Genomic DNA, 15066 nt, shown 5'->3' on the forward strand with positions numbered 1-15066 from the left:
CTCCTGGACACTGTGTTTAATTTAACCAACTTATTCCTGCTTTGCCAAACCATCTTGTCTTTTCATTTATTCAAGGTAAATTCATATCCGAGGAACACAATCCAATTATATTCCATGAAAGTATTCGGAGTAGGGCTTCTGTACTGCTGCTTATGGCTTCCATATACTTGTATAAACCGATATGCATTTATTTCTTATCAGTCTATTTTCTGAGTTATAAATGAGCTTACTGATTTAAAAAAAAAACTTTTCCTGCTAATGCTTCCTCCCCTGTGCTCTCTGTGCTTCTCTCCCGCTAGACCCTCTTTTCCACCCTTACCATCCCCAGGTCCTATTGGGCAAATCTACTGTCATGTAGGCCACCTACAGAATGACTTAAAAGTAATTTGTGTGACTGGAACAATTGTTAAGTTATAACAAGCAAACTAAGTGTTAAGTACTGAAGTGGGCATCACATTTATATGGTTCTACAGGGTTCTATATCCTCATGTGTCCTTGCTAACGTCTACCATATTCAACCTGTATTGCGGCTACCTTAAGAATGTTGCTAATCAGTTCATCTGCTTCATTGTAATACTTCAGGTTATACATTTTATTGTCATACATCACTATGAGAGAGGCTGGAAACTTCAGTTGAACAGTTGCGCCTAGTTTCTTTAGCTCATCAATTTGTTTTCCTAACTCTCATTGCGTCTCTAGAGTGAACCGAAATATAACTGATCTTATTTCAAAATGAAACCCCTTTGCCGTCAAGGATTTCAGTTTTACGGCTGTAGTAATTACTGCCCTAATTAATTGAGGATGTTAAAATCTTCTGAGGTTTTTTTCTGTTTGGATTCCTGCTATAGGGGCTTTGGTGTACTCTCTGAATATCTCTTGCTAAATCTACTGTGGTGTCTTCTAGTGGGACTACCATTTTTATCGTTTCCACCAAAAAAGATCTCAAATCTTCTCCTGCTCCCTCTGGGACATTTAAAATCCTCAAATTATTCCGTCTGGAGTTATTGCCCAACTGCTCCAGTTTCTTTGAAAACTCACTCCTTCTGTTGCATTTGCAAGATTTCCTTTTGGCTCTGGGATACAGATTCTTTGCGGTCACCGACTATCTCCTCTAGAACCTGGGTCTTTTACGGCGGGCCATCTAATTTCTTTCCTAGGAGATTACTTACCGCATGAATCTGTTTGTGGTTTGTTTCTGATATTGTGAATCTCAGTTTGATTTCCGACACCAAAGACATAAACACACTCTCTACCATGAAGGGTGAATTTAAGTGTTCTGACTGGCAAGGGTTAGAGTTTGAAGAAGGCGACACTGTGGAGACCTTGTTCACTTTTTCCACCCTACCTTCTGATGGTAGTCCCAGGTTACTAAGGGGGGCGTGTTCACTTTCTGCAGTGACCATGATATCTCACACTAGTGGTACAGCCTCTCTCATCTTCCCCCCGGCCTTCTAATAACAACCACCTCTGCCAGAAGTTAGTATCTATTTAAAGTGGACACTTTCACTGTGTTCTCCTTACTAACTCCCCTACTGTTATATCTGGCCACACCCTCTAGGAGCCCTGGAGATAATACCGTCGCACTGCTGCTAGCTCTAATCTTCCCACTTTCTTTGAAGGCCCCCATTGTTCGAGGCACGCTGACTTCATTGTTCCCCTATCTACAGAGTCTGCCATGTCTGTCGTGCCGCCTGGATTATTGGGTAGCCCTTCAAAAGGTTCTCATCGATGGTATAATTTTCAACTTTTTCAGATCCCTTGCATCACCCCCTTGACCGTGCTTGCTCTTGGAGTTATCCTTAAGCTGGATTCTAAGCCGCCTATCGCTCTCCCTTTACATGACTTATCTGGCTTGTCGCAGGCACTCAATGTTCCCTCAATACCATTAGCCCCACCAGTCTTTCCTCTAGATGCCTTAGATCATGAGTTTAAACTAGATTGTGCACACTTCTCTCTTCCTTTGTACCTTTCCTTATCATGCATCGTAGAATGAGTCTGCTACTCCCTCTGCAGAAACTGTTCCTCTGAACCCTCTTTAGATTTGGTCACCTGTACTGCCACCCCTTTACCTTTAACACAGGAGGTGTGCTCAGGTTGACTTCCATCCACCTTTCCTGGGAACTTACCCTGTAAACCCAGTCTGCTGCCCTTAATCAATCTGGTCCAGAGCTCCACGACTCCGAAGCCCTGCCACAAACAGAGCTGCGTCTCCGCAAGCACTGGCGTTGCCTCTGCCACAAGTAACATGGAAAGAGATCCTCGTTGCAGCTCGGCGCCCTTGCTTGATTTCTGATGCCAGCTTCCCGTGTGGTCTCATCAGCCATAATCTCCACAACGCCACAGTTGCCGTCCCCGAGAAGGGCAACTGGGAAAACGTTCCACAAAAATTCCCTTGGTGCGGGACAAAGCCAAAGACCCCCTAAGTCCTGCCGCTTGATCTACCACACTACTGGTAAGTCAATCCATAAAGAGCATCCTGGGACCTGCTTCCTAGCCGGCCGCGATGTTCTTCTCCTGCTCCCCATTTAATCTATTTTATGAAAAGGAAAAACACAGACCAGAAACATACACTAAAGAAACTTGCTCATGCAATTTTAAATGCCACATTTTCTTCAGAAACTCTCAAATGGATTTCAGCGCAAGCATTCTGAGGCCCAGTAATTTAGATTTGCGCTTAGTTATGCTAACTATAATACATAGAAATAAACATTAGCTTCTAGTTAATAAAACACTTTTACACATGTATTTGCGTGACAATACTACACACTTTAGTTGGGTGGGGCATAAACTCTAGAAGGAGTTAGATATTTACAGCAAGGCTAAGATTATTCGAACTTTTCTCAAGTTGCAACAAGTAACTTTGTATGGCTGTTATGAATGAAGAGAAATGGCTTCAATGTCTGTGGAGGTGAGTCTAATATAAGGGGCCTAGAATATGAAAAAATAGGAGGTTTGAGACCGCCACATGGTGGCTTCGGTATAGTCATAAAGTTGTGTTTTGTGAATTCTAAATATTGAGTGTGTTTATTGGGGTAGGATGTCGGAGAGTTAGGTTGGAGCAAGACCATTTATTACTTTGAATACACATGTTGGGTATTTGCAATGTCTGCAGAAGCTGGATTCCTGCCACCACCTCACCTGTGCCCTCAAACCTAGTAACTTTAAACTAGTGGTTGAAGTAAAATTCTGCCTCAACTACTACAGAGGAAAGACCATCAAAGTTCTTGGCCCACAGATCCGGAATGCCTTAAACTACAAACAAAGAGATCTACTGGGCTGTCTACTCAGTCGTTAAACGTGGAAGAAAGCAGTTAGGGCCAGTCTATTCAAGGAGGCTTTTTGGATTCACCTGCAGTGCATTTGAAAAATATTTGATAAATAAACAAATGGCAATTTTTCTACCACTAACTTTGTCAACAACAGCTCTTGATTGCTCTACTAGAGTAATCGTCCCTTGAAGAGTAAGCCCTGTTCAGCTAAAAGTAAAATAATTAATCTGTTTGAAAATATAATGTGTCAAGTATATGAACATTTGAATCGTGGAGTATGGAAAATTAAAACATATGAATGCACAAGCCTGGGAAAGATCACGTAATACTGTTTGTAGGGTTCATATAAACAGCAAAAAAGTTTATAGAAAAATAAGTAAAAAAATCAGAACAAAAAGGTGCAATTATGAGCAACACATCATTATGAAAAGCGAAGATTTTCTAAGCTAATGAAACGCTAACATTGAAATTAGTAAATGTTATATTTAAAACTGTTAATTTGACACTTTTTGAAATTAGCGTTACTGTTAGGGCTAAGGTTAGCACGGGTAAAAGATAAGGAGTGCAAGTGTGGTTTTAATTAATGGAAAATGATGCTAACTTTAAATCTATTTTAGTTAGCATAACCAGGCTTCAGTTGAAAGAATCAGGCCTAGTCAGTCTGCATTGCGACATTCATGTTACAGTGACAGAAGAATTATGCTTTTAGATTACATGAACAAGTTTCCTATGTGGATGTTACTCTTTTCCGTCTTTCCATTTCAGAAAATAAGCTAAATAGAATACAATTCATGGTGCTGTTTACTTGTGGAGCTGAAATGTATTTGTTTGTGTTGAGAAGGAAGCCATGTACAGAATATTTCTGTATTTCCAACAAAGTCAAGGTTCTTTGCCCAAGTCTGCTCTAAGTATGATTAATCAGTTGTACGTATTTCTTATTATATTTATGCATGAAAGTAGGTGTTCCTAAGTTTTTCTTATTTGATGTCTCCTAATTTTTTAAAACGTCATTGGTTTACATGTATGTAATTTTTAGTACAGCCCTATTAAGTCATATCTAACCATGTCGAGTGTGTGGCTTTCACTGCCTGAAAACTGTAAAATTCTTTCCCTTACGGGAGATGTGCCACACTTTTTGCTTACTTTCAGGAAGGCAGACTCCATGTTAGTTTGACAGTTGAGTTATAGTCAGACTTTTACTGTGCATGCTCTATGTTAGTCTGTCTATTAATTGATACTTTCACCTTCCTTGACCTTTGAACTGAGCAGATTTCTGCTAGTCCTCTTGCTGAACTGTACCTTGGTTCTAGCTATGTACTTGGTTTGGAGGTTGATCCACTTGCGTTTGCATTATTTGATGCGTTAGTGGTGCTGATTTGAATTTGAGTAACTACTGTTTGCCTTCTGTAATAACTCATAAATGTGAATAAACCTTTATGGTTTTGACTTTGAATTTTGTCTTGTTAAAGTTTCTTTTATTTGCAAAAGGGCCATTATCTTATGAGGCTCACATTGCCCCAGTCCTGCGTCTAAACCCTTTTAATTTATTAATTAAACGTGTTGACGGTGTGCTTAGTTAGGGCAATGGGTATTGTTAGGTTTAGTGCTGTGGTAAGGGAGTAGAATTAGTGTAAGGTTTGTAGTTGATTAGGCTTAGGGGATTTATAACTCGATAGGCGATTTAAAGAATTGGCACGAACGTTCTTTATTTTTTGTTTGCCAATAGTGTATTTCATGATTTGAACTTTCTTTATTTTTATACAGGCAATGGAAGTTAGAAAATAGAAACAGTAGCGTTTAAAAAATAAATAATGAGTTGCTTAAACTATGAAAATTTCAATCAGCCACTGGTGCTTTTGTGTGTCTGCCTTGCTTGTCTTAATTTCCGTCCTTCCACGTGCCCTTTTTATCTGCTTTTTAAAAAAATCATTTTTATTGAAACTTGGACTTGCACTTACCGCAGTGACAGTGGAATGTAACCACACAATAACAATTTCCATCATTTTACATGCATTACACAAATATATCTTACATTGTATACATTTCAACAGTTCTAGTGAACAATTGAGTTTGTTACTCCTCATCCTCCAAATCTGGGTGTGTCATCGGACAGGTACAGATATTTCCGCGGAAGGTATTGCATTTCCCCCACATTCTTACCCATTTTGTGGGGCATCCTCTGTGGACGTACGTTGCCTTTTCTGCCGCCATAGCCATATCCATATCCTCACACCAGTTTCTAGGGTTGGAACTGTGACCGCCCCCCCCCCCCCCCCCCCCCCAGTATTTGGCGATATTATGCTTCGCTATTGTCATACCCAGAGTTACCCAAGCCTGTGCTGTGTGATTCATGTCAGTTGGCTCCCAAATGTTTAAGAGACAATTTATCTGCTTTCTTGGTAAAACATATATCTTTTATAGCTTCTTCATATGGTTTGAGCTTGTTTCTAATTACATGGAACTCTTTACGTTTTCTGAGAAGAATGATGTAGAATTATGTATATTTACAGTTGCCAGTAAATGTTCTATAAAACAATAAAATGCAGGGTATATACATCATTTAAACCATGAAGATAATCCTGAGATTTTGGATACTTTCAGCATAATGGGCCTTGGGCCTAGAGAGCAAGGAGTCACCATGTACACCTGCTTGTGATGTCACAGAGGGTGATGTGACCTCAAGGCACCGCCATGAGATAGCAGACCTGAAAAGGACTCCCCATCTGTGCCTGTCCCACATATTTTCAGTGGAGGCGGGCAGGACAGACCTTTCTCAGACTTGAGGCGCTCTGTTCTGTCCCAAGCTTAGACACCAACAGACGCTGGTCCCAAAGGTTTCCAGGTATGGATATGATACATGTCGGATATAGGTAACATTCACGGTCTACACCTAGGGAAGGGTTTATCCGCTCTAACACCTACCATGAAGTATCTTACGCCTTCTCAGACAGAGTAGTAAGGAGGGGCTAGTGTATTAGTCTCCCTTTCCATCTGAAATAGACTCAGAAAACAAACCAGCTGCCTTCTGCATCACTGTATCATCCCTGCAGAATGTCCACAGTGGGCGGGCAGGAGGAGTTTGGGAATTAAGCTGTGCCCAGTTATTCTATATGATGCCAGTAGAGACAGAGTTTTGTATCATCCAGAGAAGGTTGGCATTGGAGTCAGCTTGTGAGATCTGTGCAACACTGGGGTGATAGAGGAAAGGGAAGCCTCAAATTTGGGATCCATGTGGTCGTCTCTGTGTCTGCCCTACTGACATTCCAAATAGACCATCCAGACAGATAATCCTTTTCTATAGTCATGTCTGCCAATGATAGAGCAACTCGAAAATAGCTAAGTATTCCAAATGTTTGGTCCTGTGACTAATACATTCTTCTGAATCGTTTCACAACGAGGGACCTTTTGGGGTGGTTAAGATCACACATGGTAAAAGCTTGCATTCCATAAATACCATTTCTTTTGTTCTAGAGAATGGGTGCGCTTCAGAGAGGAACTCCCTATTCGTCACCGTCATGGACTTGGGATGGGTAGGTGAAGGACTTGTGCTTGGCTTGACACATTGAAGAAGTGCTGTTTTGGAAATAGTAGCCCTGGAATCTTCATCCTCCAGGTGTGTCACACACTATCTCGGTCTCACTTGAAACTGCTTCTGTAGGAGGAAGTTGTTTCTTGCTATGGCCTCTTTTGGTTATTATTTTATTACAGCGAGAGGTGGTGTTGCAGAATCTGAGAATCGAACTCCAGTGATGTAGCTTTGAGCCATGACACCTTGTTCTGAGATCTTTCGAAGTAGCAAGAGGGTTTAAAACCACCCAACAAGGGTAAACATAAGTCTCAAACCATTTCAGTTCACAACGGCTAAGGCGCTCGACCTCGGACCTGGGGATCTGGGTTCGAGTCTCGGTAACGACGCCAAAAAAAAACCTCCTGTGATTCTGGGCAAATCACTTAATCTCCCCGTGCTTAAAATGAAAGTGTGTCCTCATATAACGTAACTGGTGCTATGTAAAGCGCTCTGATACCTGATTCGGTTCGGGTCTAGTTCGCGCTATATAAAACTAAAAAAATAGGTGGATGCACACTTAATTACATTAATATACACTTTGTGTGCCTGTAGTTCTTGTGCATCAGTGCAGAAGGAATCCCATATCAATCAATGTTGACATTTCTGCAAACATTTTTTCATAATTCAACCAAACGCAGCCAGTCTTTCATGTTTGCAACAAAAAATCTTTTTGGGGCTACGGTCCCACAGTGTCCAATATTGAGGTTGTTAAATGTGCATCTCCAATTTTGTGACTCTATTTATTTCTACAGTGATAACTGTAGTTTACAGCTATTTGCAGTGGTGTAATTTAGTAGCTAATATCTGTGGACTGTCTTTGAAAAACAATATAAGCGTGCAATATCTCATTTGCTCTACCTATTCTTTGACTCGTGTAGACCCTGGAGAGGAGTATAAGAGGGCGTATGATCTTGTCTAGAGGAGTATAAGAGGGCGTATGATCTTGTCTATGAACCCCAGGAGTGAATTTCGGAGCGAAACTACTAAAGCTGATTTTCTTAAACCCTGTCAGTCCTTGGAACCTGGAGGCCCTTGACTTGAGTATCCAATCATGGTGGAGGATCAGTTGTGTAAACACACTAGGGTAGACAAAGTTTAGGACACGTATCCTCTGGAGGGCAACTTCCCAAAATGACACTGGATCTGCTTTAAAGGCCTACACAGGGAGAGGACACAGCTTCTACACACTGGAGAGCAGCAAAAAGTGACCGGGTAAATTGTCAACAGACATTGCACAAACACATTGCTTATTTCTGATGTGTTGGGGAATAAACAGTGTCTGGCCTCTTACCAAGAATGGAGGAGCACGGTGGAAAGACTTGTGTTGCACAGCGTGTTTGTACTCACCCCAGCCACAAATTCTTGCCTACAGAAATGTCTTCAATAAAGGCAACTATGAAAGAATTTGGGTCCAGTAATTATTTATGACATAATGTGACCCTAGGCCCAACAGGATTTTTTTGTACATTGCATATTACTCCCCTTTCATATTTTTGTCTCACATGGGAAGGCTTTATTTTTAAAGACTGCGGGACATGCTTTGTAAAAACCACACAGTAATCTTTAAACTGACACATTGAGAAAATGCGAAATCAGCCTAAACTGCTCCAGTTCATGTTTGAAAGGGGAGGGAACATGTGGGACTAAGAGCCTCTAGCCTGGTAGTAAATAACCTGCTCTTCTGTCTGCTTTTCACCAGGGAGCGCGAGACTGTGCGGCCAAGGCCCCGCCCCATGAAGAGACACAAGTATGGACTGCTGAACTCCTTTGTCCCCCTGGACATTCTAAGTGACTGCAGAGGTAGGTGGTAAAAGGCTACTTGAGGAGAGTCAGCACACTGACCCTAATATTCCACAACAAGCGGGAGCTAGTAGCACACTGATGCAATATTTGGTCACCGAATGGTTTTATGAATATGAGTGAGTGTGATAGCCAAATGACCACCAAAGGTGGCTTCTCCTTTGAAGCTCTGCTTTTGGGCCAACACCCTGTGTGGCTTTCTGTGAGGGGTGGGATGTAACACCTCCCTCTGTGACAGGCCTCTGTTATTCTTAAGCCTGCGAGTCGTTCACAGGACTTCCCAGGAGATCATAAAGCTGTCTGGTGGCCAGCAACAGTAAAAGGGCACCAGATAAAGTGGGCAACAGAGTGGCAACTTTGTAAAAGCTGTCTTTCCTTAAAAGTGACATTAAATTCAACTTGAACATCAAGTCAGGTTTAATGCCCTGATTTAATTAGATACCTGGAAGTATCCATTTTAGTATCCCTACTCAGAAGTAGCAGGACTGAGATGTCAGCCTTGGTACAGTGGCAGGCTGGGAGCCAGTTTGCACTTAGTTATACACAGGGTGGCACAATCAGAGCTGCAGCCGTGGGTGAAATGAAATGAAAGTTGGATTTGTAAAGCGCGTGGTTACCCTGGAGCGTCCCAGCGCTGTACCACTGGGGAACCCGTCCTGGCTTTCCCTGTGAGATGGTCCCTTTACTGGGCATCCCCAAGGTGAAGCCAGACATCCCCGGCGGTGGTGGGGCCAGAGTGGAGATTAAGCAAGCTATTGCCCAGAGTTGCAGCGTGGGACCCCATGGTTAGAGTGGCACCGAGGCGAGCTTATCGGGCCCGCTGACATTGGTCCTGCACCCGGCCGCGTCGGGAATTGAACCCTGGTCCCGGGCTGACCTCAGCCTCCGGGTTTGCCGCCTCTAACCGTTGAGCCACACTCTTAACTTAAAACCCCTGGGTACCATGTACTAAGGACTTATGTAACTCAGCGTACGCCAATTGTGGGGTATCCAATTCAACATACATCTGCTTAGCATGCCTCAGTACACTCTGAGAGTTAACAAACCAGCAGCATCAGTCCACACGTTTGGGGATGATCATGCAAAAAGAGGCATTTCCTTACAAAAGGTGCAAGTACTAATGAGCATAGTTGAAGACATTATAGGAAGTGATGTCACAGAAAACCTAATAACAATGAAGTGGCCATTAAAATGATAAATATTAAAAACAAGTAAAACAAATAACTAAACACTTCGCTACAGTAGATTAGCAGGATTCTGATATGTTCAGATAGCTCCTGCCAGTGACATCGGGAAACAAAGCCATTCAGCTAGTCACTTTACAAGTGCTTGTTTAAATTTGGGGCCAGGTTTTTGAGTTATCCTAGTTCCAAATTTAAATGATATTCTTGCTGTCTAACAAGGTAAACTATGTCAGTCCAAATGTGTATGCTAATAGCTATTTATGTAACACTTTCTAATGGCAACTTTAGAATAATGAAAGCTTGAGAAAAAAACAGGAATGTTATACACTTACTTATGTCTGGCAGTTTTGTTTGTCCTCATATCATGCAAAAATGAGATATAATAAGACCAGGATCCCAATCCGAAAGCTTTACCGAACTGAATCAATCTCACCTCTCCTGGAACTGTGACGACCTTTTTTTGCAGAGTTGGAATATTGTCTTAAATCTCCCAAACCCTAGAATGGGCCATTCGTGGTGCCACCACCGAGCCAGAACCAGAGTTTGTTATTGCGGTGAGAATAGTCATCAGACTCCCTTCCTGCCTTTCACTTATCACCTGACCCAATCTAGACATCATTGTTTTACCATACCTCCCAGTACTTCATCCGCTTCTTCCTTCAGGATTCTGATATGTTCAGATAGCTCCTGTCAAGAACTGAAGGTGTCTGCAGGAGAGCTTTCATTGTGATGGAATTACTTCCTATTTACAACTTTCAGGAGTTGCTCTGCACATAGCAGAGCTTTGGAAAGAGTTGCATTTAGAGTTCAAGTTCTAACCCTTCTTACCAAGTGTGACATTTAGCATGAGAGCTCAGCTTGGTCTCCAAATGTGTGAGTTTCACTCTCAATGAGTGAGACTTCAGGAGGTTATTGAGCTTGATTTTCTCATGCCTAAGTGAAATGTGCTGACTTTGATCCAGTGCCCCTTGCCAACTTCAGGACACATTCATTGGTGCCCCCACTTTTCCTCATTTGTTTTCAGAGCATCAACTTACTATGGGTGAGGTAGGTCTCTTGCTTTCAGTTCCAGGACCATTTCTAATGCTGCAGTTACATTTCAATTGTCACTCCTTATGTTCTGGCCTCTTCCTGGCTAGGAGCAAGCTGAAACATAACACCTTAATGCCAGTGATATCGGGAAACGAAGCCATTCAGCTAGTCACTTCACTAGTGCTTGTGTTAAATTTGGGGTCAGGTTTTTGAGGTTTCCTAGCTCCAAATTTAAATGATATTCTTGCTGTCTAAAAAGGTGAGCTATGTCAGTCCAAATGTGTATGCTAATAGCTATTTATATAACACCTACTAATGGCAACTTTAGAATAATGAAATCTTGAGAAAAAAACAGGAATTTTATACACTTACTTATGTCTGGCAGTTTGTTTGAAGCCCCATAATGCTGGTTCATAACCCATTGACCTGTGTTAAAAGGATTATAACATTCAATGTGCAGGTAAGAGAAGGTTCTCTGCAGCAGAAGCAATAGCCAACTGAGCAGTCTAATAAAAATATAAATATGCCTTGCATGTTGTGTTTTGCAGTAGACACATTTACTCTTTATGCTATTTTATGACGAGTCAACCCTGTGATTAGACTGCACACAGATGTTCCCAGCAAATGCATTAACCATCAGTGTTATCTTACAGTTATTATACTCTGGAAATTGCTGGGTGTATAAAGATCCCTGCAGTAGGTACCTTAAACTGTAGTATTTTTTAAATGCAGTCTGCCTGTGACCAATTAACAAAGCAGGTACAGATTTTGTATCACGTTTGCGGTCGTTGCGAATGTATTTGTGGCAGAGTTTTATTTTTTAATTAAATGAGTAAAGTTGTTCCACTTCCAACAGTGAATTAGAGTCTTCCCTGAATGTTTATCTTTAGTAGGGGCCTCCAACCTTTTCTGTAGTGAGAGCTACTTCTGCTCAGTACAAATCTAGAGTTGCTGAAGGCTAAACAACACATGCATTGTCACCAGACACTCCCACGCCTAGCGTAATTGACATAGTAATGTCTATAGAGCCAGATGCTATGGTTTGACCAAAATACTATGACTAGGGGCACTACAACAGGGCTGCCATTTGTGTCAATGAGAGCATGGTATTTGGGGATGTATGACCGTGTGTGTATGGGTGACTGAGAGACCGTCATATTCTTGTGCCACAGGACATACATTTCATTGGATCAATTTAAAGTGCAGAACAATTTCTGCAAACATTTTCAGAGTATGGAACTTTTTTCTGAACTTTACATTTCTCCAACTTAAAATAGTATCTATATTTTTCACTTATACATATGGCAGTGTATTAAGAAAAGTAAACTAAAGAGTTAACTTTTCTTATGTGGATTCCATAAAACTCATCATTTAAATTGTCCCAGGTTTCCAAGTGTCACATTTACAAACACCAAGCATCTTGCCCGCAGTGGCCTGTGGACATGGTGCCATATGTGTAACATAAAAATACATTTGTTTAACTGGGAAGAATATTAAGTGAATAAACATGCTTCATAAGACATTAAGAGGTATTTGGCTTAATGGAAAGTGGAAAAAGACATGAATACTTAATGTTTCATCGAAAATGTTTTTTTCACATTACATTTCTCCCATTTGAAAAGAATGACTTTTTCAGTTATAAAGACGGTCCCTGTCTACTGTCCACTGGGAGCAAAAGGCCTGTTGCTTGTAAATTCGACACATTGAAATTTGAGGGAAAATTCAAATGAAGAGTTGATCATTAAGGTAAGTTTTCATTTTAGTTTTCGCCCATTTAAAAGCATTCAGAAACATAATTTGGTCCTCATGTGCCAATATTGAGTCGACCAGGACTTTTATTTAAGAGTCAAATACATTTGTGCTTCAGTTCTTCATCTCTGTGATCCAGCCTGGTCCATAAGTCAAACTGAGCACTGTTCATTATCAGACTCTGCTATCTTATGCCTGAAGATAATAAATTAAAGTAAATATTGCTTTCCCTTAATATTAAAAAAAAAAATGTGACCCTGTGCTCATTTAAAAATGATCTCAAGGCTGCGAGCTACTTTGAAGGTGTCTTGGAGCTCCTGGTAGTTCATGATCAACTGGTTGGAGACACCTGATCTATAGCCATGATTATCAGCATAAATAGCATCTGCTTCAGAGACCTGAATATCCCTGGGCATGATCCTGGCAAACTATTGTGAGACTCTTTTATGTACGTATTTGTCTCAGTCCAATTTACCTCACTGAATCCACACAGTCCAAAGATAACAACCTGAATCATTATGTCTCTGTTCTAATGACCCTGAGCTGCAGAGTAGAACTAGGCTGTGACTCCCAAGCTATCCTTTTCTTAATTACCAGAAGCCCCTCCCACACCACAAAGGGAAACACATGGTAACTCATCATGACCTCGAGGTTGTCCACTGCCCTCCCTCCTCATGAAAAGCAGATAACACCCATACTCTTCACTACCTGATACATACAAAAACTGAAAACCACTAACAGACACCCACAAGCTTAAAAATACTACTTGGACTCATCTCTCTATGAGCAGCGTGCAAAATCTGCAAACAAAGCATTATCAAGACTAAAGTAAACTAGAACCTAAAATCCACAGATAAAGGGCCAGTAACCAAAGCAGGGCACTGCTCAAAGCTGTTGAGCTCTGTTCCAAACCCCTTCTCCGTCTCACCTCTCTGAATCAAAAACTTGATTGTATTAATGGACCCTTCATCACCACTAGCACACTGTCTTAAAAAACCCACCCTATATAAATCCTTTCAACCCATATTCGCCAATCATGACCTGTGTCGTAGACTCTCTAAAATATACCCATGGGACTGGTAAGGGCTACCGGGCCTTGAATGGGTGGGGGTTTGCCTCAGTTGTGTGGCCTTTCTTGACTAGGCCTTTGCTAATTGGGCAAGATACAACCCTTTCAGCACTTCAGTCTCATGGTAGAATGTGCAAGTTGCTGCATGCTTCTCAGGGAGATATTGTGGGGGTGCTCGAGCGCAGAGCTCAACAGTCAACCAACATGCCCAATAAAGCGAAGGTCCAGCCTAGAGTTTATCTTTTCTATAAAGAAAATACTTTCATCGCACAGTTGCCTGCAATACTACACTCTGCAGTAGTCCTACACAAGTTGGTGTTTCTGGAGGTGCTATCTTTGGCATACATTTCACCCACCCTCCTCCCTTTCTGTACATACTCTTCCAAGTTCTGGGTTCCTGGTTCTGGGTTTCCCCTTTGTCTCTAGGGACTTTCATGCATAGCATGATTAAGGTGCAGGGTTGTGTTTGATGGTGCACCCACGCAGCCTGCACTTTGGCACCACGGTGGCCTGAATGGAGTGCCATGACCTATGCATTCAGTCAATTAAAGAAAACCCAAGGTATTGGGTTTTGAAATCTAGTTTAAGAATGTGGCTTCTAACCAGTATGATCAGGAAAAAGCCAGAAGGAAGGAAAAATGTATTTCTTGAGTCCCCTCACTCACCAAGGTTACCCTACGAACTGGAGCGTGCTACAACTTGCGGAATTACGTAGGAGCACTTTTAAAAAAAACAAAAAAAAACAGGAAGACTATGTGTGGTGGAGTGGATAGAAAGTGATTAAAATACCTTGCTAGTGGGCCTAAACAACTTTATTCTTGCTCCTAAGTTGGTATGTCTAAAAATGGGGTTATTATCTGTTTTAATTCTGTATTAGGGAGCACTCCTGTTCTCCAATTATCTTTACACTTTACTAAATGGTGCTGCGGTTCAGAGGGGTTGTCAGTTCCTGGAGTATAGAACACTAGTTATGTTGGGTGCGTTGGCCCAACAAACCGTGCACTGTCCACTTGGTGCTATGCACCTAAACAGTTTATGTTTTCTTAATAAACAATAAATTCTCTATTTTGTCTAATTGCCTCTATTTATTTTTAGATATCTTTATCTTCTTTTCATCTGTATGTTTCCACATTATAACTCAGTATTTCTATGAATTACATTTCATTCATAAATCCAAAACATTAGTGTTACATTTCTTATTACATTCAACAATATTATATGCTGTACAATTTCTGTAAAATGCCCGGTGCCCAATGCATTTCGGCACTACCAAGGTGCCTTCATCAGGGGCGAATCTGAAAAAAATAAATAAAGATAACCATGTAATTTCACTTTTACGATGCCCATGGGTGATGATATGTATGTGCCCTGTGTGTTGTCATACCTGTTCTTGTG

General features: G+C 41.3%; 1 protein-coding gene across 7 annotated transcripts in view; it reads left to right on the forward strand.

Moving 5' to 3' along the window:
- LOC144772901 (uncharacterized) overlaps positions 1-15066 on the forward strand; it is a 273873-nt gene that overhangs the window by 11283 nt on the left and 247524 nt on the right. For 5 of the 7 annotated variants that reach the window (XR_013599865.1, XR_013599866.1, XR_013599870.1 and 2 more), the window contains exons 2-3: positions 6741-6799; positions 8537-8637. Coding sequence is in view for 2 of the 7 variants with exons in the window: in XM_078657590.1 (XP_078513716.1) it covers positions 6741-6799; positions 8537-8637 (160 nt within the window). In the remaining 5 variants the exon portion in view is untranslated. The remainder of the gene's footprint in view (positions 1-6740; positions 6800-8536; positions 8638-15066) is intronic. The other 2 variants (XR_013599872.1, XR_013599873.1) reach the window with 1 other exon arrangement.

Source organism: Lissotriton helveticus, chromosome 1_1 (genome assembly GCF_964261635.1).
Source record: "Lissotriton helveticus chromosome 1_1, aLisHel1.1, whole genome shotgun sequence".
NCBI classification, from domain to species: Eukaryota; Metazoa; Chordata; class Amphibia; order Caudata; family Salamandridae; genus Lissotriton; species Lissotriton helveticus.